We start from the raw sequence: 19,853 nt of genomic DNA, 5'->3' as shown, positions 1-19,853 counted from the left end.
GGAAAGAAGTGGAAACATCATTGACGACCTGAAATAAATTCCAGAACATTAATCCATAAAAAGGAGTATTGAGCATTTTGAAGCATCAGTGCTTTCTAAATTGGGAGCAAAGTTCATCCTTACCAGTGGGTGTAAAGAAGCTTTTGTGAATGCTATGTATAGTTGGCTCTATAAACCAAGGCCTGATTATTCAGTACATGGATTATCTTTGCCCTTCCTCTCTTACCCTCCTAAAGAACCTTATTATTTCTATCTACACAAACACCACTTACCAGAGTACTGTCAAAGGAGAGAAAAAGAGAAGTGGAAAGTCAAATACTTTTGCTATTAATTAGTCCTAAGGTTGAAATGTATGAGACTTTGAAATTGTCTCTGAATGTTGGTTATTTATCCCTGCTTTTTTCCCAATATATCTTGTTATGGATGATGTTCAGACATCAATATTGACCACTGCTGTGTGGTGACGTGGAGTGAAATTGAGTGTTCATTGTCCAGTTTAGGAGACAAAAAGCCTTGGAAAATGCATTTTGTGAACATTTAATAAGCTTAAAACTAAAAGATAAAAAAAATTAGTAATTTGCAGTTTGCTTTTCCCTGGTTAGTTATCTCCAGTGACTTTGCTACTATGTGTTTAATGTCCAGTATCCAGTGTATGCAAATATAGAACCCAATTTTGTGTTCTTTTAATGAGACTGAGTTTTCCCTTGGCCTGCTCTTGTTCTTTGTCTCTCTTACCCTGGTGCCTCTCTGATCATTGTGTTGCTACACTGATTGCCAGTGGGTTCTAAGATCATTTGCTGCTGCAAAGTAGCTTTAAGTTTTGCTTCTAACCTACATCCTGGTGGATGTATCAATAGAACATGGAGAAAATAACCAACTTGACTACATAAGTGGCAGCACAGACATATTTTTGTACTAGGTTTTCTTGATAAATGATTAATGGTTCCTGGATTCAATGATTTTGATGCAAGATTTCTTTATGAAGGTTGGGAACAGTGGGCTTGGGAGCAAGATCAGCTGAAATGCGATTCTCCTTTAGCTCTAAAGCTAGGTATCACCAGCAAATTTCTAAACTGGAATAGTGATAAATGTGTGTAGTTCTTTTACATTCTGTCTGAAAAATGTGTTTAGTTAGGCTGTTTGGTTTCCTCTTCTGCCATCTCGTCAGACTTCACTACTTTGTTTGAAGTACCTTTTTTACTCTAAGGAAGAATGACAGTCTAAACCAAAGCAAAGTGAAAGTCAAAATACTTTTGAACTGTGGTCACTTTCATCTCCTTACTGAAATCTGCAGTCAATTTGAACTTCTTTTGAATTCTGTGAATCCCATTTCCTCAAAATTTCTCATTATATGTTTTCTCCATACCCACCCTGCTCATCCTCTTATAGACAAGCAGCATCTCAATAATTGCAATTTAAAAAGCAACTTTTATCCTGACTTAGTAATAAATTAAAGCAGAATTAATATCTTGTGTCTGTAAAGTTTGATTTGTGTTGGATTTTTTTAAATGGAATTTTTATTACTGTATTTACATCAGTATGCAACGCAGCAAGGTTTTGGAAATCTCATCACTTTTTAAAAAATAGACTTTCAGGATGATTATTATTTGATAAATAGTACAAATGTTTACATTTTATAAGTCCTTCCCTCCCTTTTTAAAAATCAGTTATTTGGCCAAGAAATGAAACAATGTTAAGTTAAAGTTGAGTTTCCGCGTAGTATGTTCAGGTATATGCCAGCAGTCTTTGAAGAGTAAAATAAAGTATTCAGAATATACTCTGTTCACAAATGTATATAAGTTTGTATCACGTGAAATAGCTACTCACTTTTAAATTAAAGTTTTGGAATTAAAAACTTTTTGGCTTTGCTCTCTTGGTAACTTGGGCAAGGGGGAATGTGCTTTAATATAGGAACTAAACTAAAGAAACAACTGTCATTGAACTTTTAAGATCTTAGTAATTCAAATAAATCTTCAAAACTCAATCCCCCGACAATCCTTATTGCTGGTATTTAAATCCAGTATTTGGATTTAAATTCCAAGTGATAGTTATCAGAGGATTCACATTACCACTTCAAAAATACTCTGAATAGTATTGTGTTGGGAAATGCAATGGGCTCAGTCATATATGTTATAATACAAGAAATAAATCACAATGGGTACTGGGGAGAGGTACAAATTTGCAATGACAGGATCTTGAATCATAGCCTCCCATTCAACATCATTAATTTGCTAGATAATACTTCCCCAGAATTGAGTATAGGAAGAAGTAAAAAGTTTTTTCCATTTGTCAAAATTCCAGGGATGTTTTTGAAGAGATGAGTTAACCAAGAATGTCAGGCAGTTAAAATAGCTATTTTGAAAGTGTAGGCAGTGTACTATGATGCAAAGAGTATGGGCTCAAAAGACCTGACAGTTTCCTTATCTATGAAATGAAGAGATCATACACCAGCATCTAACAATTTTTCAGGCTCTAATTTGACCTTGTTACTCTGGGTATTTGTGATAGTTTTCCCAAATGAATATCTTCTTCCTTGGCCCTGAAAACATTCTGCCTTCCCAGAATGCAATAATGATATGAAAATCCTTTTTAGAAAGATTTTGGAGAGTACTTGAGGTCATTTACTTGTGTTTGGGCTTCCAAAATGATTCTAACATCTGGGATATCATGTAAATGCTCCATTCAGTAACTCAAAGTAAGCGATAAAACTGAATGACACAAGGTATCTGGCTGTTGTTTGGCTGGTATTGGAACAACATGGAATACCAGTGCTGGCATTTCCCACCTGCATGACTGGGGGTGAGGGGGGGGGGTAGGGGGGAGTGATTTCATTTCTCTAATCTTGGTACTCATCTAAAATGAGGGGACTGGATCAGGTAGCTTGTAAAGTCCCCTTCTATTCTAACAGGGTAACCTTAGTACATGCTTACCTCATCTAACTTCTTTGGGATGGGTATCGTAGAAGGATCTTTGTATATAAACCTTAACACAGCCTTTTCAAAACTTGCCTGTTTTTTCCTGTCTCTCCTTTTCAATTTATTGTCTTTATTTTTTCAGACTAATACTTTTAATGTATGTGTGTTTAACCATATTCCTTTGTTAAAAAGAAAATTATTCTTAGAGCAGAGGTTCTTAACCTTTTTGGTATTATGGATCTCTTTAGCAGCCTGATGATGTCTACAGACCCCATAAAGTACATAAAATAGAGTATCACGGATTACAAAGGCAACTAATTCTATTGAGATAGTTTTCAAATAATTTTAAAAGTTCACAGACCCCAGCTTAAGAAGCTCTGCTTTAGTTAAAGCTTCTCATTACCTATTAACTAAAATCCAGACTACCTTGTATTTAAAACCCTTCAAAACCTAGTCCCAACTAATCTAGTCCCACAACCTTAGATTTAAACTGATCTATTATTGTTCCTCCTTGCAGACTTGACTGCAAGTTCCAGTAAATTGGACTATTCCCTACAAACACATTACATTCTTCCTCAACTCTATTTTTAATTAAGCCTATTCCAATGCTCAGAAAGTCATTTTCCCTAGTCTCTCTGCCTGTGGCCTTCTTTCAAGGTTCATTTCTGATACATCTCAACTGAGAAGACTTTTCTGATACTCATAGTCAAAAGAGGCTTATTTGATCTGAAATTTTCTTTTTTTCTTTTTTTTTTTTTGGGGGGGGGGAATCCTGATCTGATTTTATTGATTTAGGTAATTCCTGATAAGGTGACATCTTTTTTTTTTTTTTTTTCCTTTGTCACAAGGTACCTTTATTTAGTACAAGAAGTTATAGACAAAATGAAGAGGTAAAATAGACACCAGAAGTGGTAAATAGAAATAGATACTCTGAAAGAGCAATAGAGTAGTAAAGAGGGGTTTGGAAGAAGCCATTAAAGGAATATGCCATGGGATGTGAGTAGACCATTAACTAGCAGGCTAAATCCATAGAAGAGTTTATCTAATCAGTTAGCCTTAAAGGGGGAAAAGATGCCATTAAAGGGAAGTCACTATGAGATGGGAGAGGAAACCTCAGAGGGAGTCCTGAAAAAGAATTTAGCTGAAGGTGAAAAGTACTAATTCTAATCTACAATGCAGCTTCCACTCTTAAGTGAGTTGTCACTGACAGTGAGAGCACAACAATTTACCCAGGATCATGCATACTGCTAATATGTATGTCTCAAAAGGTGGAACTAAACCACTGTCTTTGTTATGCTGAAGCTTACTCTCTGGCCACAAACCCAGGATTCTTATTTTATACACATTTATTCTAATTTGTGAGGACCAGGGCTCTATAATCTGCTTCTTCCTCATTCTGTGGATGTTTCTTCAAGCCTAAATGTGCCCTGTCTGTGACTAATAAATGTCTGGGTAAATGGGAGCATTTTTCCTAATAGAGATGAGGAGAGGATCGATTACCTGTTACCCTTGGCAGAATACTAATAACCCACTTTTCTCCAACTAAGGTTAACTCACAACACTTGTGAAATGGGCAGTATCATTTTACAAATGAAAAAATAGGTGCCTACGAGAGCAGTTACTTGTCCAGCATGTCAAATCTAGAACTAAAACCATGATCTTCTCATTCCAGGCTTTTTATACTTAATCACACTGCTTTTTACACAAACTGCATGAAACTTTTGTCATGTGCACAAACTACTCAATCAGGATTACATGTCTATACAGTACCAGGCATAGTATTAAGTGCTGAATGTAGAAAGGTCAAAACAGTTCCTGCTGTCAAGGAGCTCACTGTCTAAGGGAAAAACACTATGCAAACAACTATAAACAATCTGTATACAGGATAAATGAAAAATAACAAAAGGAAGGCACTCACATTAAGGAAGAGTAGGAAAGGCCTCTATGAAGTAGGATGTTAGCTGAGGCTTGAAGAAAGCCAGGGAGAACGGAAAACAAAGTCAGAGCTAGAGAGAGAAAATAGTCCAGGCACAAAGGACAGCCAGTGAAAATGCATCAGATTGAGAAATGGAGCATTATATATGGGAAATACTGAGGGAAGCCATTGTTGTTGGATTGTGGTGACTGTGAAGGGGTAGTATAAGAAGACTGGACAGGTATTTTTGAAATTTTTACCACACTAACATAAAATACAAAGAGTATTGAACAATTACTATAAAGCTAGGAAGCCTTTTAGTATAGATCCAGTGATAGATGATATCTTTCTACTAGGAACCGGCCTACCTAAGTTTGGACAGGTATAGAAACAGACTAGCTTAGGGAATGATGAACTTGTGCCACTGAAACCTATAAAGTCATAGAATTGTGTGTGATGATGGGCAGGGTATTCACACTGATGTAGTTGTATCTCATTGACGTACTTAATTGAACAAACAATAATTATACACTTAAGCACCGGAGTACATGGACAAAAATGACAGATGGTGTCTGTCCTCAAGGAGTTTATATTCTACTGGGTTTTAATCATTATTATGCCATTTTTCTCATCAAAACCAACCCCACCACATGCATTCTTGATCCCTTCCATATTCTTCAGCAGATTGACCCCACAATTATTACCCTATCCCTTTCTCTATTTGAATTTCTCCCTATTTACTTGTTCTTACTGTTGCTCACAAATATACCCAAATACACCTTAACCACTCTCTCCACTTGGACCCTGATGGCCAAGACCTTAAGCCTTCAGAATAAAAGCATTTTCCAAATCACTAGACCTGTTTCCAGTCTAGCCTCTGAGCAGCCACCATTAACGGGAAAATTCATTGTGAAAAAGGGACTCACCTTCCTTGAAGGCACAAATAGGGTCAAGAGCCCTAGTAGTGGCAGCACCCTCCATACCAGTGATCTTAATTCCACCTTAGCCATCAGACAGCATCTGGGGAGGCTGGAGAAGTGAACCATCTTTATCAGTTGTCACTCAAGTGCTAATCACAGGGCAAGCAAGCTGGCCTAGCTGAGGCAGCAAGGGAGAGGGAGAAACAGGAGGCAGGATGTGTGTGAATCTTGTGGAACTATAGTAAGAACTAAGTACATGTACTGAACTAGAGAACTGTTAAGCACCATGTTAAATTACATCAATTCCACTGATTTAGCACCTTGTTTCAAGTTCTGGCCCTTAACAATCTCATCTTCAATTGAATCAAAAAATTAGTCTTAATCTCCTCAGCCTCATACCTCAGAAGGTTAATAAAAGACTACTCTGAACCTAAATCTTTGTTAATCCCCTTCTGGATTTAGCTCGCTGGGTCTCTCTCAGTGTAAACCTTTGTAGAAGTCCTACCAAGATTTTGCCCACTCTTGAAGATATTTTCTTCTCAGTGTAAACCCATCTTTGCAATAGTCCTAACAGGATCTTGCTCACTAAGAAAGCTATCTTCTTAGCATAAATAAACCCATTCTTGCCACAAACCTCTAGCCTGTATTCATTGGGGTTTGCAAATTCTTTCACAAAACCTGCAACCAGCCAAGGCGGATCCCATTGCTGTTAGGGGATCTCTCAACTCTCATTTCTCACACCTCATCAAATACATGTTAACAGAAAAACAAAGATTTATTTTGGATGTGGGAGTTATCTCTGAGTCATCTGTCTGCAAGTTGGACAATTCCTTATTTTGTCAGGGCTAAGATCAGACTTAATAATAAAAAACATTAATGAGAAAAACATATGGTATATAATTAAGATTTAATCTTGAATTAAACAAACTATTAACAATTTTTAAAAATGGGAAATGGACAACAGAAACTACATAGACTCTATAATGATTTCACCCAGAGACTCAACTAACGAAAATTAATTTCTACAAGAAAAACTCAGTACAGACACCACATTAGTAAATATTTGACTTGCTTGCCAAACAGAGAGATGATGCAACACTAGGCTAATAAAGTTGACAAATATCTATTAATCACATAATATATACCAGGCATTGCACTAATTGTTGAGAATAAAAAGAAAGTTAAAACAACAACAACAATAAACAATCTCTGCTATAAGAAAACTCACAATCTAATAGGGAGGCAACATGCAAACAACTATACATAAACAAGATAGATGTAGAAGGCCAGTGGGTTCATGCCCATATCAGCTTACCATCTCCCTAATAATCGTAAAGACATATTGGATAAAAATCAGGATAATCTTGTTGAAGAATACATGCAATAGAAACAAGGAGTTTTTAAGTATACTTTTTACCCCTTAACAATGAATTAGGGACATACTTGAGGTAAATACATTAGTATGATAATTTTTGCTATTTACTACTCTGTTTGGACAGTATCTTAGTATTGACAAAACATTGTAGCCATTTACAATTCAGTTGATGTTGATGGGCATCATAACTAGACTATTTATAGTTCTGTGTTGATAAATATCTTGGTATTGATGGAAGGAGTGGATATTGAAATGTCAGTGTATGGAATGTGCATTAATCCTGGAGGAATAATGATGTCAACTGAAGCTAGCTAGTAAGGTTGTTACAGTAGCCTAAAAGATATATTAAACCAGCACTCAGATTAATAAAATAAAGACTGCCTGGCCTCAGGTACCCATACTCTTGATTTTCACTGGAGCTGGACTCCAACAGATAGATACAGTATAAACTAGAGATAATCTCAGAACAAAAGCACTAAAAATTTAAGGATAACTGAAAAAAGGGGAGTTTTAAGCTGAGACCCAAATTCAGGAAACCAGGAAGTAAGGAGGAGAAACAGGAGAATTCCAGGCAGGGAGAAGTGACCAGGAAAAACGCCTAGAGTTGAGAAATGGAGTGTAGTATGTAAAGAATAGCAAGGAAGCTGAGTCTTGTATCACCATATGTAGAAAGAAGTAAGGGATAACAAAGCTGAAAAGATAGAAAGGGGACAGGTTTTGAGACCATTTGCCAAAAGTTCCTTTTTTCCCCCTAATCTCAAATCATTCAGATATCTTGCACTACTGTCCCTTCCATTATTTTGTCTCACATGAAGAAGTGGTTCTATATTTCTTCTCTGTTTCATAGCCAAACTCCTTGAGAAGGCCGTGACAATCAGGGGTTCCACTTCTTTTCCTCTTGTTCTCAACTCTACACTGTGGCTTTTGATCTCTCATTCTGCTCCCCAAAGTTACCAATGATTTCTTAATTGCTAGATCTAATGTTTTCTCCTCCATCCTCTTCCAGCCTCATTCCTTTTTACCTTTGAAACTGATGATCTCCCTCTTTTCCTTGATACCCTTCTTCTTTTCCATGATAGTTTTCATGACACTGCTCTCTCCTAATTCTCCTTCTTGGTTTCCTTTGCTATATCTTTTATCCAGATTGATCCTGCTAACCAGAGATTTTAGCAAAGGTTCTGTCCTGAACTTTCTTTTCTCCCTCTGTACTTTTTCACTTGCTGCTCTTATCAGTTCCCATGGTTTTAATTATCATCTCTGTAGAAATGATTCTCAGATTTATTTGTTCAGCTCTAACCTCTCAACTGCCTATTGGATATCTTGAACTATATATTCCACAGATATTTGAAATCCATCATGTTCAAAACAGAAGTCAAACCTTTCCCCTCAGTTCTTCCCTTCCCATTTTTTTTGGTCAAGGGTAGCATCATTCTTCCCACTCAAGCTTAAAGCCTAGGTATCATCCTCAACATCTTATTCTCTCTCCCATATCTCATCAGTTGTCAGTTCCTGTCATTTCTACCTTGGTAATGTCTTTTATATATGTCCCTTCTCTTCTCTGACATAGTCACTACTCTGGTACAGTCACTCATCACATTTTGCAAGGATTATAGAAATTTTTTTCAGTGAAACCTAAGGGTAGGATACAAAACTCATCTGAAAGATTTTATAAAGAAGGATGATGGATAGTTATAAGTAGTATTATTTCGTAAAGCAGAGACAAAATCAGTCTAAAGAAAGCTTGGCAAAATATCCAACTGCAATCTTCCTAAGAGAATGCAAAGATGAAAATAGAAGGTGAACTACAAAGAGACAAACATTTGAAAACATTTTCCAAAATTATTACAATAAACTGTTTTCTCCATCAAAGATAGTGTAACCACATTTAGGCCCTAATATCACAGTCTCCAAAGGATCTACAGAAGTAGAGTTGGCACTAAAGAACACAAATGAGAAAAGCAGTTGGATTGAATCAAGTACATATAGATAAGATCCATGCTGGAGGTGATACCATCATGATGCAATGAGGAACTGATTCACAAGGTTTCCTCCCAGGTGGGAGGAAAAAAAAAACAATAACAAAAAACTCAGGTTTAATTGGTTCCCAAAAAAAGTGACTGAGAAGACTATATTCACAAACCTATGACAGATCTTGACTAACAACAGACAATACCAATGGACCCAGGATTGAAAAGAAGGAAGGATTGGATTGCCTTCAGAAAAATGCATTTTTATTGATCTCCTCTTCCCCTCAAGTTCTCCAAGCCAACAAAGGTTCATCTTTTTAATAAAAACATAGTCTATAAAAATTCATACCAGCTCCCACAGTACCAATGCACTGGGTTTTCAAGGACAAGGAGGTTTCCTCTAATTCCATTAGCTTGAATTCCTAATCTGGTATGTTCTCCCCAATAGCAGTAACTATTTCAGTTAGTTTTTCCCCTAGAAAATTTCCCTTAAATATTAGAGTTCCAGGATCATTTAACCAGTTAACATCAAATTAGCTTTTATATTTACTAAGAAGATATAACAAGAACAGAAGTATTAAAACCTCCCTCTATCCCCTAGCATCTTACCAGGTTGCTCTGTCTCCAATATTCATTTATCATACAGCATGAAAGTAGACACAAGGAAAACAACATGGCTTGATATGGACCTATAGGGAAAGTAGGTTGCTTAAACTTTTCTCCCAAGGGAACCTTTTTCACCCAAGAAATTTTTATGTGACCCTGGAAATATGTAGGAGAATGAAATAAGTATATAAATCAAACATTTACTGATAATAAATCACAATTTTGTGATACGCTCCCACACATTCAGTTTCAAGACTACTATGGGGGTCATTATCATGATCCCCAGTTTTTAAGAAGCTGGGCTATATAATGGCTCAGATCCTAGGGTTTAGGAAGCCCTATCTTAAAGCAGTTGCTGCATAGCATTTACTCTGCCAACTTTCTTCCTGCATGAAATACAGCCAATGGGCAGTTGATCTTTTTATGGGCCAGAATTCTGGAGAAATTCTTATAAGGTGTTAACTCAGTGGAATTGATAAGACAATGGATATCTAGTTTAGCACGGTGATTAATAGTTCTGAAGTTCAGTATGATTGAATTAATCTTACAACAAACAATGGTTCCCTAGTGATATAATGATTAGTTTATACTTAGTATGATGAATGGATTCAATTGTAATAGAGTATTTAAGAGGTCAGAGTCAGACCTAGGGGGGGGGATTCTAAGTCAGACTCAGAGAAGACAGAGGACTGGAAACTGGAGCTCAAGGTCTTGGAGCCAAGGAGAGACATTACATCTTCATCAGCCTCGTGGTGGATGGCCTGTCCTTCTGCTTCCCACACTGAGACCAGGGCTTGTCTGAAGGGCTTCCAGAAAACTAGCCCAGGCCCCAGGCAAGGAGACAGACTGTGAAGGAGACAATAAAGACTTTTGGACGTTATCTCTGGCTATTCTTGTGGTGATTACTCTGCTGAAACAAAGGCTGGTCCCAAGACCTCTAGAAAGCTAAACCAGAACATTACATGATCCCTTGCTTGAAGAACCCCATCCCGTGTTTCAGGGAATTGGATCAGACATTGCTGATCATTCTCTAGAGCCTTTTTTGGGGGGAACTTTGTCAGTCCCAACTATGGACTTCTGCTGCTGAACCTCTGTATCTGCAGCTTTTAAAATCTTACCAGGTTGCTCTGTTTCCAATATTCATTCATCATACAGCATGAAAATAAAGACACAGTGAAAACAACATGGCTTGATATGGACTCATAGGGAAAGTAGGCTGCTGGTACTGCCTCTTTCCAAAATGGCAAAACCATGGGTTTAGGCTTCAGACTAGCTCTGGATAAGAAGGGGAATCTGTGGCACTAGAGGCCCCTAATAACTTCTGTTTCAGGGAGGGGAAAATGGCTAAATTGCCCTCTTTATAACTGCCTTCCTTTATAATTCCAGGTCTGGCTCATTCATTAGCCAATCAAAAGTTCATGTCTTTATCATGTGTTTAGTGTCTTTACCATGTATTTAGAAACAGAAATAATTAGAGTAATTGTCCAATGCCTGTGGATTGTGATGTGATGTGGAGGTCAAGGCCCTCCATTACTCAGCCTCATATATTTCCCAAGGCAAGTATGGGAGCAGAGAGAAGACACTGTCCTGTCATGCTTTGAGGACAGGGCTCCCATTAGTCAGTGTTCTCCTTCCATTTTTGCTTCTGGAGAACTCAAAATGAGCATTATATAGAGGACAATAGAAAGGCTTGTATCTGGGGGAAGTGGCTGCAGTGTTGTAGAACAAACACTGAAATACAGGTGCAAAGACTATCAGAGAAATGCATGACAGAGGACTGTTCACTATTGGCTTCTCCAAGTTGAGGGAAAGCAAGGAAAGTCTTCAACTTGTTGGATGGATTCCTTGTGACATACTTTTGGGAGGACTAAGATGAAAATAATACATGATGGGCAGGCATAGGATAGATTGGGGGTATACTGATAGAAGAAACTCCCAATTACAGATTCAATTGAATCAAATGTTTACAAATGCAAAATGAACCAGCACTTCATGGAGATATTCCTATCATCTCCAGCCTTCATGGAATTTACATTCTTAAACTTAGTATTTGCTTAATCAATGCTTGTTGAATTAACATCTCTTCTTTTCTCTGTGTCTCATTTTCCTTTTTGGTCAAATGAGGTAGTTGACCTTTGGTCTCCTTTCCAGACATCATGCCCTTACAGTCTCACTGGGACTAGAAACTAAGTTTTCAAAATTTCGCTCTTCCAACTCTCTATTTCCTCTCTTCCCTTCTCTTTTCCTATTTCCTCCTCTCTTCCTTAGCAACTCTATTTCCTCTCTTCTTTCTCCCATTTTTTCCTCTTTATTCTCTTCCCATTTCTTCCCTAGTCTTTTTCCTTATATTCCCTTTTCCTCTCTCTCCTCCCCCTATTTCTCTTTCTCCTCTTTTCATCTCTACCTTCATTTCCCTTCTATTCTCTGCTCTTCCCCTCTTCTTTCTTTCCCCCATCTAATTCCTCTCCTTTTTTTCCTCCCCCTCTCTATTCTCTTCCTTTAGTTTCCTCTATTCTCTCTCCTGTTCATTACTCTAGCTCCAATTTTTACCTCTTCCATTTTTCTTCTCTCCCTCTCCATTTTCTCTTCTCTCTCCTTTTTCTCACCTCACTCTTCCACCCCCTTCTCCTCTCCTTATTTTCCTCTCCTTCTTTCTCTTTCCTTTTCCTCTCTGTTCTCTTTTCTCTCCTCTCCTCTATTACCTTCTCTTTTTTTTTCCTCTCCTCTTGATGTAGTAGGAACCCCAATAGTAGTAGAAACACCAAAATCTTTCCAAAAATTCCAGACCACCTGGCCTTGGGAATGAGGCAGTCATTTTAAGCATATAGCTATTGCAAGTTTATTTATTATATAGAAATTATTTCTAATGATTGTTCTTTACACCAGGATGAGTTTAAACTCAAGAAGGAAGGAAAAACAAGTGAAAGATGTTATACGAAATCTCTCACGTGTGAGTTTTGGTAAACTTTTATTGCTTATTGTAACGTCATGAGAGTAAAAATAATTATATCTAGCCCCAAGGTATGATTAGTAAAACTTGTTATTTGAGATAAAATCTTTTGGGACTGTAACTGATAATTCTTTTGAGTTTTGAATACATATATGATTGATGGGTAATTAAGTCAGTAATCCACCATTTGAAAGGAATGCCAGCAGTTACTCAAGAGATGTGACTGAATTGTTACATGAAGGATTTGGGCAATAGCTGTGAGGACAATCTTGGCTTCACGTAAGGTGGGATCCTTGTGACTCAGTTTCCCAATTATTTTCCTTTGAAGAGCAATGTTTCCCACCTGATAATTTCTGAGTGCAGCTATGAGGTGGATTTGTTACTGCAATGATTGGTTGGTTAAACCTGAAGAGAAGAGAAGAAAACCTGAAGAGAAACAGAGATATGATTGCTTCATCCTCCATATATGAGCCTTTAGGCTTAAGTCTGAAAAATCAGCTTTGAGGCTGTTCTATTAATGCCTCTACTTTTTTTTTCTTTTAAAATTTTTACAATGAGAACAAGTAGCCAATAGAAGACATGAATACAGTGCAATATGTAAGATCTTTTTGTTTTCTATCTGAAAATATGCAGTCATTATATCTCAAATAATTAAATAAATGAGCATTTGGCCTAGCCATCTTCCTATGAAATGTTTCAAAATGATGTAAGACTAATTGGATATTGATCCAACTGTTTGTGGGACCTAGCTATTATTCTCTTGATTATTGAACTGTCTTATTATAGAAATTTATAGAATATTATAGAAATGTCTTCAGTGTAGTTTTGAGAAGAAAATTTTAGTGCAATCAGTTTTCTTGAAGGGATATAACTTATGGAACATTTTATATTACATTTATGAAAAAGTCAATTTCATTCAAGTTTATTACTACTGTGGAAACTTTTATCTGTATTACGTGTACTGCGGTACAAACATTTTCTTGTCTCTTGTTCGATATAACTGTTCTGGAATTAAATACTTAAACACCTTTTCCAATCTTTTTATTAAAATTAAAAAGTTTTTTTTAAAGTAAATTCTTTTAATTAAATTCACTTGCGAACGTAGGGTTCGCTTGCAAGAGTGTTGTTGTCACTCATGTTTTCTCGCCAGCTGTTATCTTTCTCATGAGCTTTGTCTCTTCTAGGCTCCAACCACTAGCTCAAACTGGTAGCCATGCCCTAGCCCTAGCCAATCGGAGGAGCCGGCTGAGAAACCCTTCCAGAATCCCAACATTCTGGGGACCCCCTGCACCCAACACTCTCCCCCTCTCTCCTCTCTTCTTTCTCGTTCTCTCCTTTCTCCCTTCATTTTTCCTTCTTCCCTTCCCTTCCCTTCCTTCTCCCTACTCATTCCCTGCTCACTCTCTTTCTTTTCTATTCTCTCGTCCGTTTCCCTCCTTCCATTTCCTCTATTTTCGAGCTGCCCCTCGGATTTCCTCTCCATCCTCCTTTCCTTTCCTCCCTCCCCGCTCGTTTCTCCCGCGGCCTCCTCCCCTACCCACCCGGGACGCCCGCGCAGGCGCAGTGGCGGGGCTGCGGCGCCCCCTGGTGGCCGAGGGGCGGGGGCGCGGCGGGGCCGCCTCCCTCGCTCGTTCGCTCGCTCCCTCCCTCGCTCCCTCCCTCGCTCGCTCGCTCGCTCGCTCGCTGCCTCCTTCCTCGCGCCTCGGCCCAACATGGCGATGCACAACAAGGCGGCGCCGCCGCAGATCCCGGACACCCGGCGGGAGCTGGCCGAGCTGGTGAAGCGCAAGCAGGAGCTGGCGGTGAGGGGGCTGGAGGGAGGCGAAGAGAGGGAGCCCGGGGGCCTCCCCGCCCAGCTCGGGTGCTCCCCGCGGCGGGGATCCGGCCCGGCCCGGCCCGGTCCGGCTTCCAGGCGGCCGTTATGCCGGCGGCAGCGGCGCGGGCCTGGGGCGCTCCGCGAGCCCGGTGCGCGGGGCCCTTGCCTCCGCTTCCGCCTCGCGCTCCCCGTGGCCCGGGGGCCCCATCCTCGCGCCCGGGGGCCCAGCTGCACTCAGGCTCGCGCCCGCCTTCGCGGGCCCGCGTCCCCACGCGCCCCCGAGGCCTGACGGGCGCGAGCCACGGGGGCGGGGCCAGCTGAGAAGCGGGATGGGCGGGGCGGGGCGGGGCGGAGTGGAGAAGGCCTTGGCGCCCCCAGCGGGCGGGGGGGGCACCCAGGGGAAGCTGGGTGCCTTCCTAGGATCGGAAGGCTCAGAAGGCCTTCCAGCCCAGCCTGTTTATTTTACAGCTGGCGAGACTGAGGGCCAGGGAGGCTCTGCGAGGAAGTGAAAGGACCCTTGTAGAAAGAGAAGGGGCATCCTTGGGAGTGGGGACAAGATGGTGCGGGAGGGATATTAGCGACGGGGGAATTTGTCATGATTTGGGCATAAAAAAGTGCCTGGAAGAGAGCCGAGTCCGGCTGGTGGGGAGGCAGCTTCCCCTGGAGCAGCAGCTTCCCCTGGAGCAGAGATGTTGGTTACCATGGCAACGAGGGATCGGGGCTCAGCCCGGGGCATTTGCTAGCTCCTGCCAATAGGAAAGGGATCTTGACCCTTAAGGGCTTCGCAAGCCTTGTGGATGAAGGCCCTTCCAGAGACCGCTTTGCTCTTCTACCTTTTATCCACGCGAGGGAAATTCGCCCGTGGTATTGGCCAGCCTGCTCCTCCGGGTGTTAAAAGCAGCATTACTATACTCAGAGACAGTGAAGGGCCTGATGTATTCTGAATTCTAATTTTTTACCTCCCAAAGCAAAGCGGAGATTCTGTCGTAGTTTGGGTTTGCCCAGTGGGGGGTGAGAATCAGTGCAAATGTACTGAAGGAGAGGTGTCAGCTGTGAATTGCCTCAGTTTTAAACCTGTTGGCTCGATCTCCGTTTGATCACATTGAATAATCCAGACTGAAAGGTAGTAGCATCCCTGTGCTTTTTTCTGTGTGTGTGTCCACCAGGAGACGCTGGCAAACTTGGAGAGACAAATCTATGCTTTTGAAGGGAGCTACCTAGAAGACACCCAGATGTATGGCAATATTATTCGGGGCTGGGACCGCTATCTGACAAATCAAAAGTGAGTGTCAGAAAGGCTTCTGTTTTATAGCTGGTATTTTGGATAGAATGTTACCAATTTCTGTTTTTAAGAATGTATCTCCAGTAGCCATTTATAATTTTCTTTAACGTCTATAGCACCGTTTGTCATCGTATATGGAGTCATATAGTTTACCAAATTCCAGGTAGCAAATTCCCATATTTGTTCAGTCATTCTATGTGAGTTTAGCATCTGGATTTTTGTTTTTGTTTTAATGAAGTGATCAGTCCCCAGGGATCAATTTCATTTCTTTCCTAATCTATGCTTTCTGCTGTCCAGTGTTGGCAAGAATGCTGAATTTATATTCGGGGGGTGGGGGGAGGCTACTATTTTAATTCCTGCTTTATTAATTTATTTTTAAAAGTGATTGCTCAAAGTCATATACATTTTGGGGCTTCCCTGTCCCTCTCTATAAAATGATGATGTTGGCAATAGATGAATTCTAAAGTCCCTTCCAGCTTTAAACTTATGGTTCACATTTGTACTTAACATCCAGTCACTGGAGGCAATGATTTTTTCATTTTCCAATCCCAAAACTCTTCCAAAAACTGTTCAGTTATAGAATCTTGAAATTTAGTGGGTAGAACCAGAGACACTTTCCTGTGTAGTATACTGTTGTTTCTGAGTTTTGACTCCTGCTGTTTTCTGCTCTTAAAATAATGATTCTTGTTTAGAAGCTGGAAGAGACTTAGAAATAAGTAGACTGATCTGTACATTTAAACATGAAGAAATTGACACCCAAACAGATAGTACTGTCACCAAACCTGAGTCAGAAAAGTAGCCATCAAAGCCAACTTGGAGTCTGGGACATAGTAGTAGTTAGTAGAACAAAAGGCCTTAGGACTGGAGGGAGCCCTGGACATGGAATGAGAAGACTAAGGGTCCTAGCTCACTTGTTAGTCTTTAGACAGGTCACTTACTTGAGCCTCAACTTTATGTATTATATGAAGGGGATTGTAATCCATTTACTACTTTCGTCACAGAGTGGTGGTGATGAAGCTTTATAAACTTCCAAACTATTATTCTAACCCACCAGAGCAGACTACCCCAGTTCATTCTTATTCCTCTACAGTAGTCTGTCACCCTTGGGGGCCAAAATGATGTGCACTTTGGAATCCTTGAGGATAGACAATGCAATGAAATGGTTGCTTATATGAAAACTTCAGCTCTGGTAATGTTAACATTCCCCCCCTTTCCACATCCTGGTCATTAGGTTCCCTGAGATCATCCTCCAGTGATTCAGATAATTTCTTTTGGTGTCTCTGAGGGCTAAAGTTTGGATCAGAACGGTGCAAGATTTGTGAACAGTGCTTTAGCTTTTCAAAGTACAGCAACACAATATGACTTTTATGGAAAAGTGTTTTACAAACTTCATGTGTGCCTTCTCAATTGGGGGGATGGGGAAAGAAAAAGGGAGAGAATCTGGAACCCAGTTATAAAAACAAATGTAAAAAATGTACATGTAACTGGGGGAAAAATAAAATATAAAATTTTTTTTAAAAAGTATAGTGACAGCTAAATCTGAACCAAATTTAGTTAATTTGGTGTGAAAAGAGTTAATTTGCAGCTATTTCATCAATGATAGTATCTAAAAGAACTTTGTAAACCTTTTTAAAAGCTTTCTATATGCTCAGCTGTGAATGTTAATTCCATCAGTTCTCATCTTCCTGTTTCTATTTTACTTTTTCTATCCCCTCTTTTATATCCTGTCCATTTTGTCTCTCTGTCCCAACTTTGTGTCCTTCTCCTCTCCATTGATGTATAGTGTTTGCCTTTTGTCTTTGCTCATGGCTCCCTTCTGTCCTTGTGAGATTTTTCCTTGAATTTTCTGTTTTTTATTTTTAGCCTTTTTTTTTTTTTTAACTAAGGCAATTGGGGTTAAGTGACTTGCCCAGGGTCACAGCCAGGAAGTATTAAGTGTCTGAGGTCAGATTTGAACTCAGATCCTCCTGACTTCAGGGCTGATGCTCTATCTGCTGCACCACCTAGCTGCCCCTGTTTTTAGCTTTTTTGTACATTTTGTTTTCTTCCTTGCTCTTTGTGGCTTCTTTCTTTTTTATCTCTGGTGGCTGGGTCTTTTTTTCTTTTTTAAAAATTGTGTCTCATCTTTTGTGGATGTTTCCTTTATTATGGTTTATCACTACTTGGATGAAGGCCTCCCTCTTGGTATGAGAGGGAGTGTGTCTGTCTGTCTCTCCCTCTTAGTGCGTGTGTCTTTTTTCCTTTTCTCTTGATTAATGTGTGTGCTTTCATGCATGCATGTGTGTCAGTTTTTTACTATTCCATTTATTTTGAATTTGTCATGTCCATTTTTTTTCCCTTGGTGTCTTTTTTTTCTCTTTCTTCCTCTTGATTGGTTTATATATATTTGTCTCCGCCTTCCTTCTTTTTGGTTTGTGATATGATTTCAGTCATTCTTCCTTTTTCTTGGAGTGTGCATCTGTCTCCCTCATCTTGGTTTGTATGTTTCTGTGTCTGTCTCTCCTTATTTATGTCTCCTTTCCTCTTGGTTTATATGTCTGTCGCTCCCTTCTTCTTAGGGAGTGTGTATGTCTAACTCTGTCTATACCTTGGGTTGCTGCCGGTGCATATACACATGAATGCATGTGCTTTCCTCTTGTGAAATATTTGTCTTTCTTTTTCTCTTGGGATATGCAGATCTCTTTCGTGGTATGTTTGATTGTCCTCCTTTCAGGCTGTGAGAATTCCTGAATCATTCCTGAAAGAAAAAAAGGTGAAAGTTCAGTGGAGGAAAGGGTAATCTTGACCCTTGCCTAGTAGGTGAGAGTGGAAGAGTGTTACAGAGAGGATTAAAAGAAGGAAAGGGACAACCATATACTTAAAGCTTAAAAATACAAGCTTTCCCTGAAGAGGAGGGATTTGAATCTTCTGAGGAAGAAGTTGTACTTTGTCCTCCAGTTTGACACAGTTGTACAGCAGAAGCTATTAGGTAAAGATCATCCCATTGAGGATTAGAGGAAGAAGCAAAGAGCTGCAGTGGAAGGTGGTTCCTGCCCATGGTACTGAAGCTACCAATTGATGACTGAATTAAAGAAATATAAGGGTTTGTAGGCTTTCTGATGAATGTATCCCCAGATTTATCAAAACAGATGGCTACTCCCTGCTTATGACGATTCACTTGAGCATAAAAGGTATTTCTGGAAGTGACCTAGACAATATTGCTAAAGAAAGCAAGTCTTGGGCAGGAAACTAAAGACCATAGGACACACATCCCCCGCCCTTGTCCATTGAAGTCAAGGAAAGGAGAAAATGGAAGTTAATTTTAGAAATGAAGGGCTAAGATGGTAGTATCTGAGAAAGAGATTTGGACTTCTGGACCATGGACACTTTTCAGTGTTCTCTCCTGGCTTCCCTTGTTCCTGACTTTTCAGACTTTTCTATGACCTCTCCCAACCTTCTTAAAAGCATCCTGGGACCTCTCATCCTGGAAGATCCCTGTACCTCCTTCTCTAATTAGTTCTTTCCAGAACTTTCATTTTGAGGAAGTGCCCAGGGGTACTCATTCACTCCTTTCTCAGTTCTGCTACTGACTTCCCTTTCCCTTGCCCTTTTTGTGGACTTTCTTCAGGGACTAGTCTGAGGTTTTTTTTGGCTTGTATTTATATCCTCAATCTTTAGCATAGCACTGGCATGCAGTGAGGTTTTAAACCTTATTTGACTTGGTTTAAAATATAAGGAAGAGATTCCTGACAAGGGATTGAGTACAGTTAACAAAGGTTGGGAAGAATATTTTGCTGGGAAGAAAGTGTTTTGCATATGTGATCAAAATGGCTCTAAGCTAAAAAGGATTTTGTTGAGTTATTTCAGTTTTCAGTCACGTCCAACTCTTCTTGACCCCATTTGGATTTTTCTTGGCAGAGATATTGGAGTGGTTTGTCATCTTTTCCAGCTCATTTTATAGATGAGACAACTGGCATATGGGGTTAAGTGACTTGACCAGAGTCATACAGTTAGTGTATGAGCCAGATATGAACAAACAGAAAATCTTCTGAACTACAGACCCAGAACATTATCCACTGCATTACCTCGCTGTTTGGGGAAGGGGAGAAATTGTTTAAAATTTGGTTA

The 19,853-nt window shown here is 39.7% G+C and overlaps 1 protein-coding gene across 6 annotated transcripts in view; it reads left to right on the top strand.

Annotated features, from left to right (window-relative positions):
* Positions 1-14,256: 14,256 nt before the first annotated feature.
* The window catches only part of MEAF6 (MYST/Esa1 associated factor 6), a 29,310-nt gene continuing 23,713 nt past the window's right edge, over positions 14,257-19,853 (top strand). For 3 of the 6 annotated variants that reach the window (XR_001120819.3, XR_004233306.1, XR_004233307.1), the window contains exons 1-2: positions 14,261-14,450; positions 15,631-15,746. Coding sequence is in view for 2 of the 6 variants with exons in the window: in XM_003765371.4 (XP_003765419.1) it covers positions 14,361-14,450; positions 15,631-15,746 (206 nt within the window). In the remaining 4 variants the exon portion in view is untranslated. Of the gene's footprint in view, positions 14,451-15,630; positions 15,747-19,853 lie in introns of all 6 variants that reach the window. The other 3 variants (XR_001120818.3, XM_003765371.4, XM_012545941.3) reach the window with 2 other exon arrangements.

Source organism: Sarcophilus harrisii, chromosome 3, assembly GCF_902635505.1.
Source record: "Sarcophilus harrisii chromosome 3, mSarHar1.11, whole genome shotgun sequence".
Classification (NCBI taxonomy): domain Eukaryota; kingdom Metazoa; phylum Chordata; class Mammalia; order Dasyuromorphia; family Dasyuridae; genus Sarcophilus; species Sarcophilus harrisii.
This window is presented reverse-complemented; position numbering and strand designations above follow the sequence as displayed.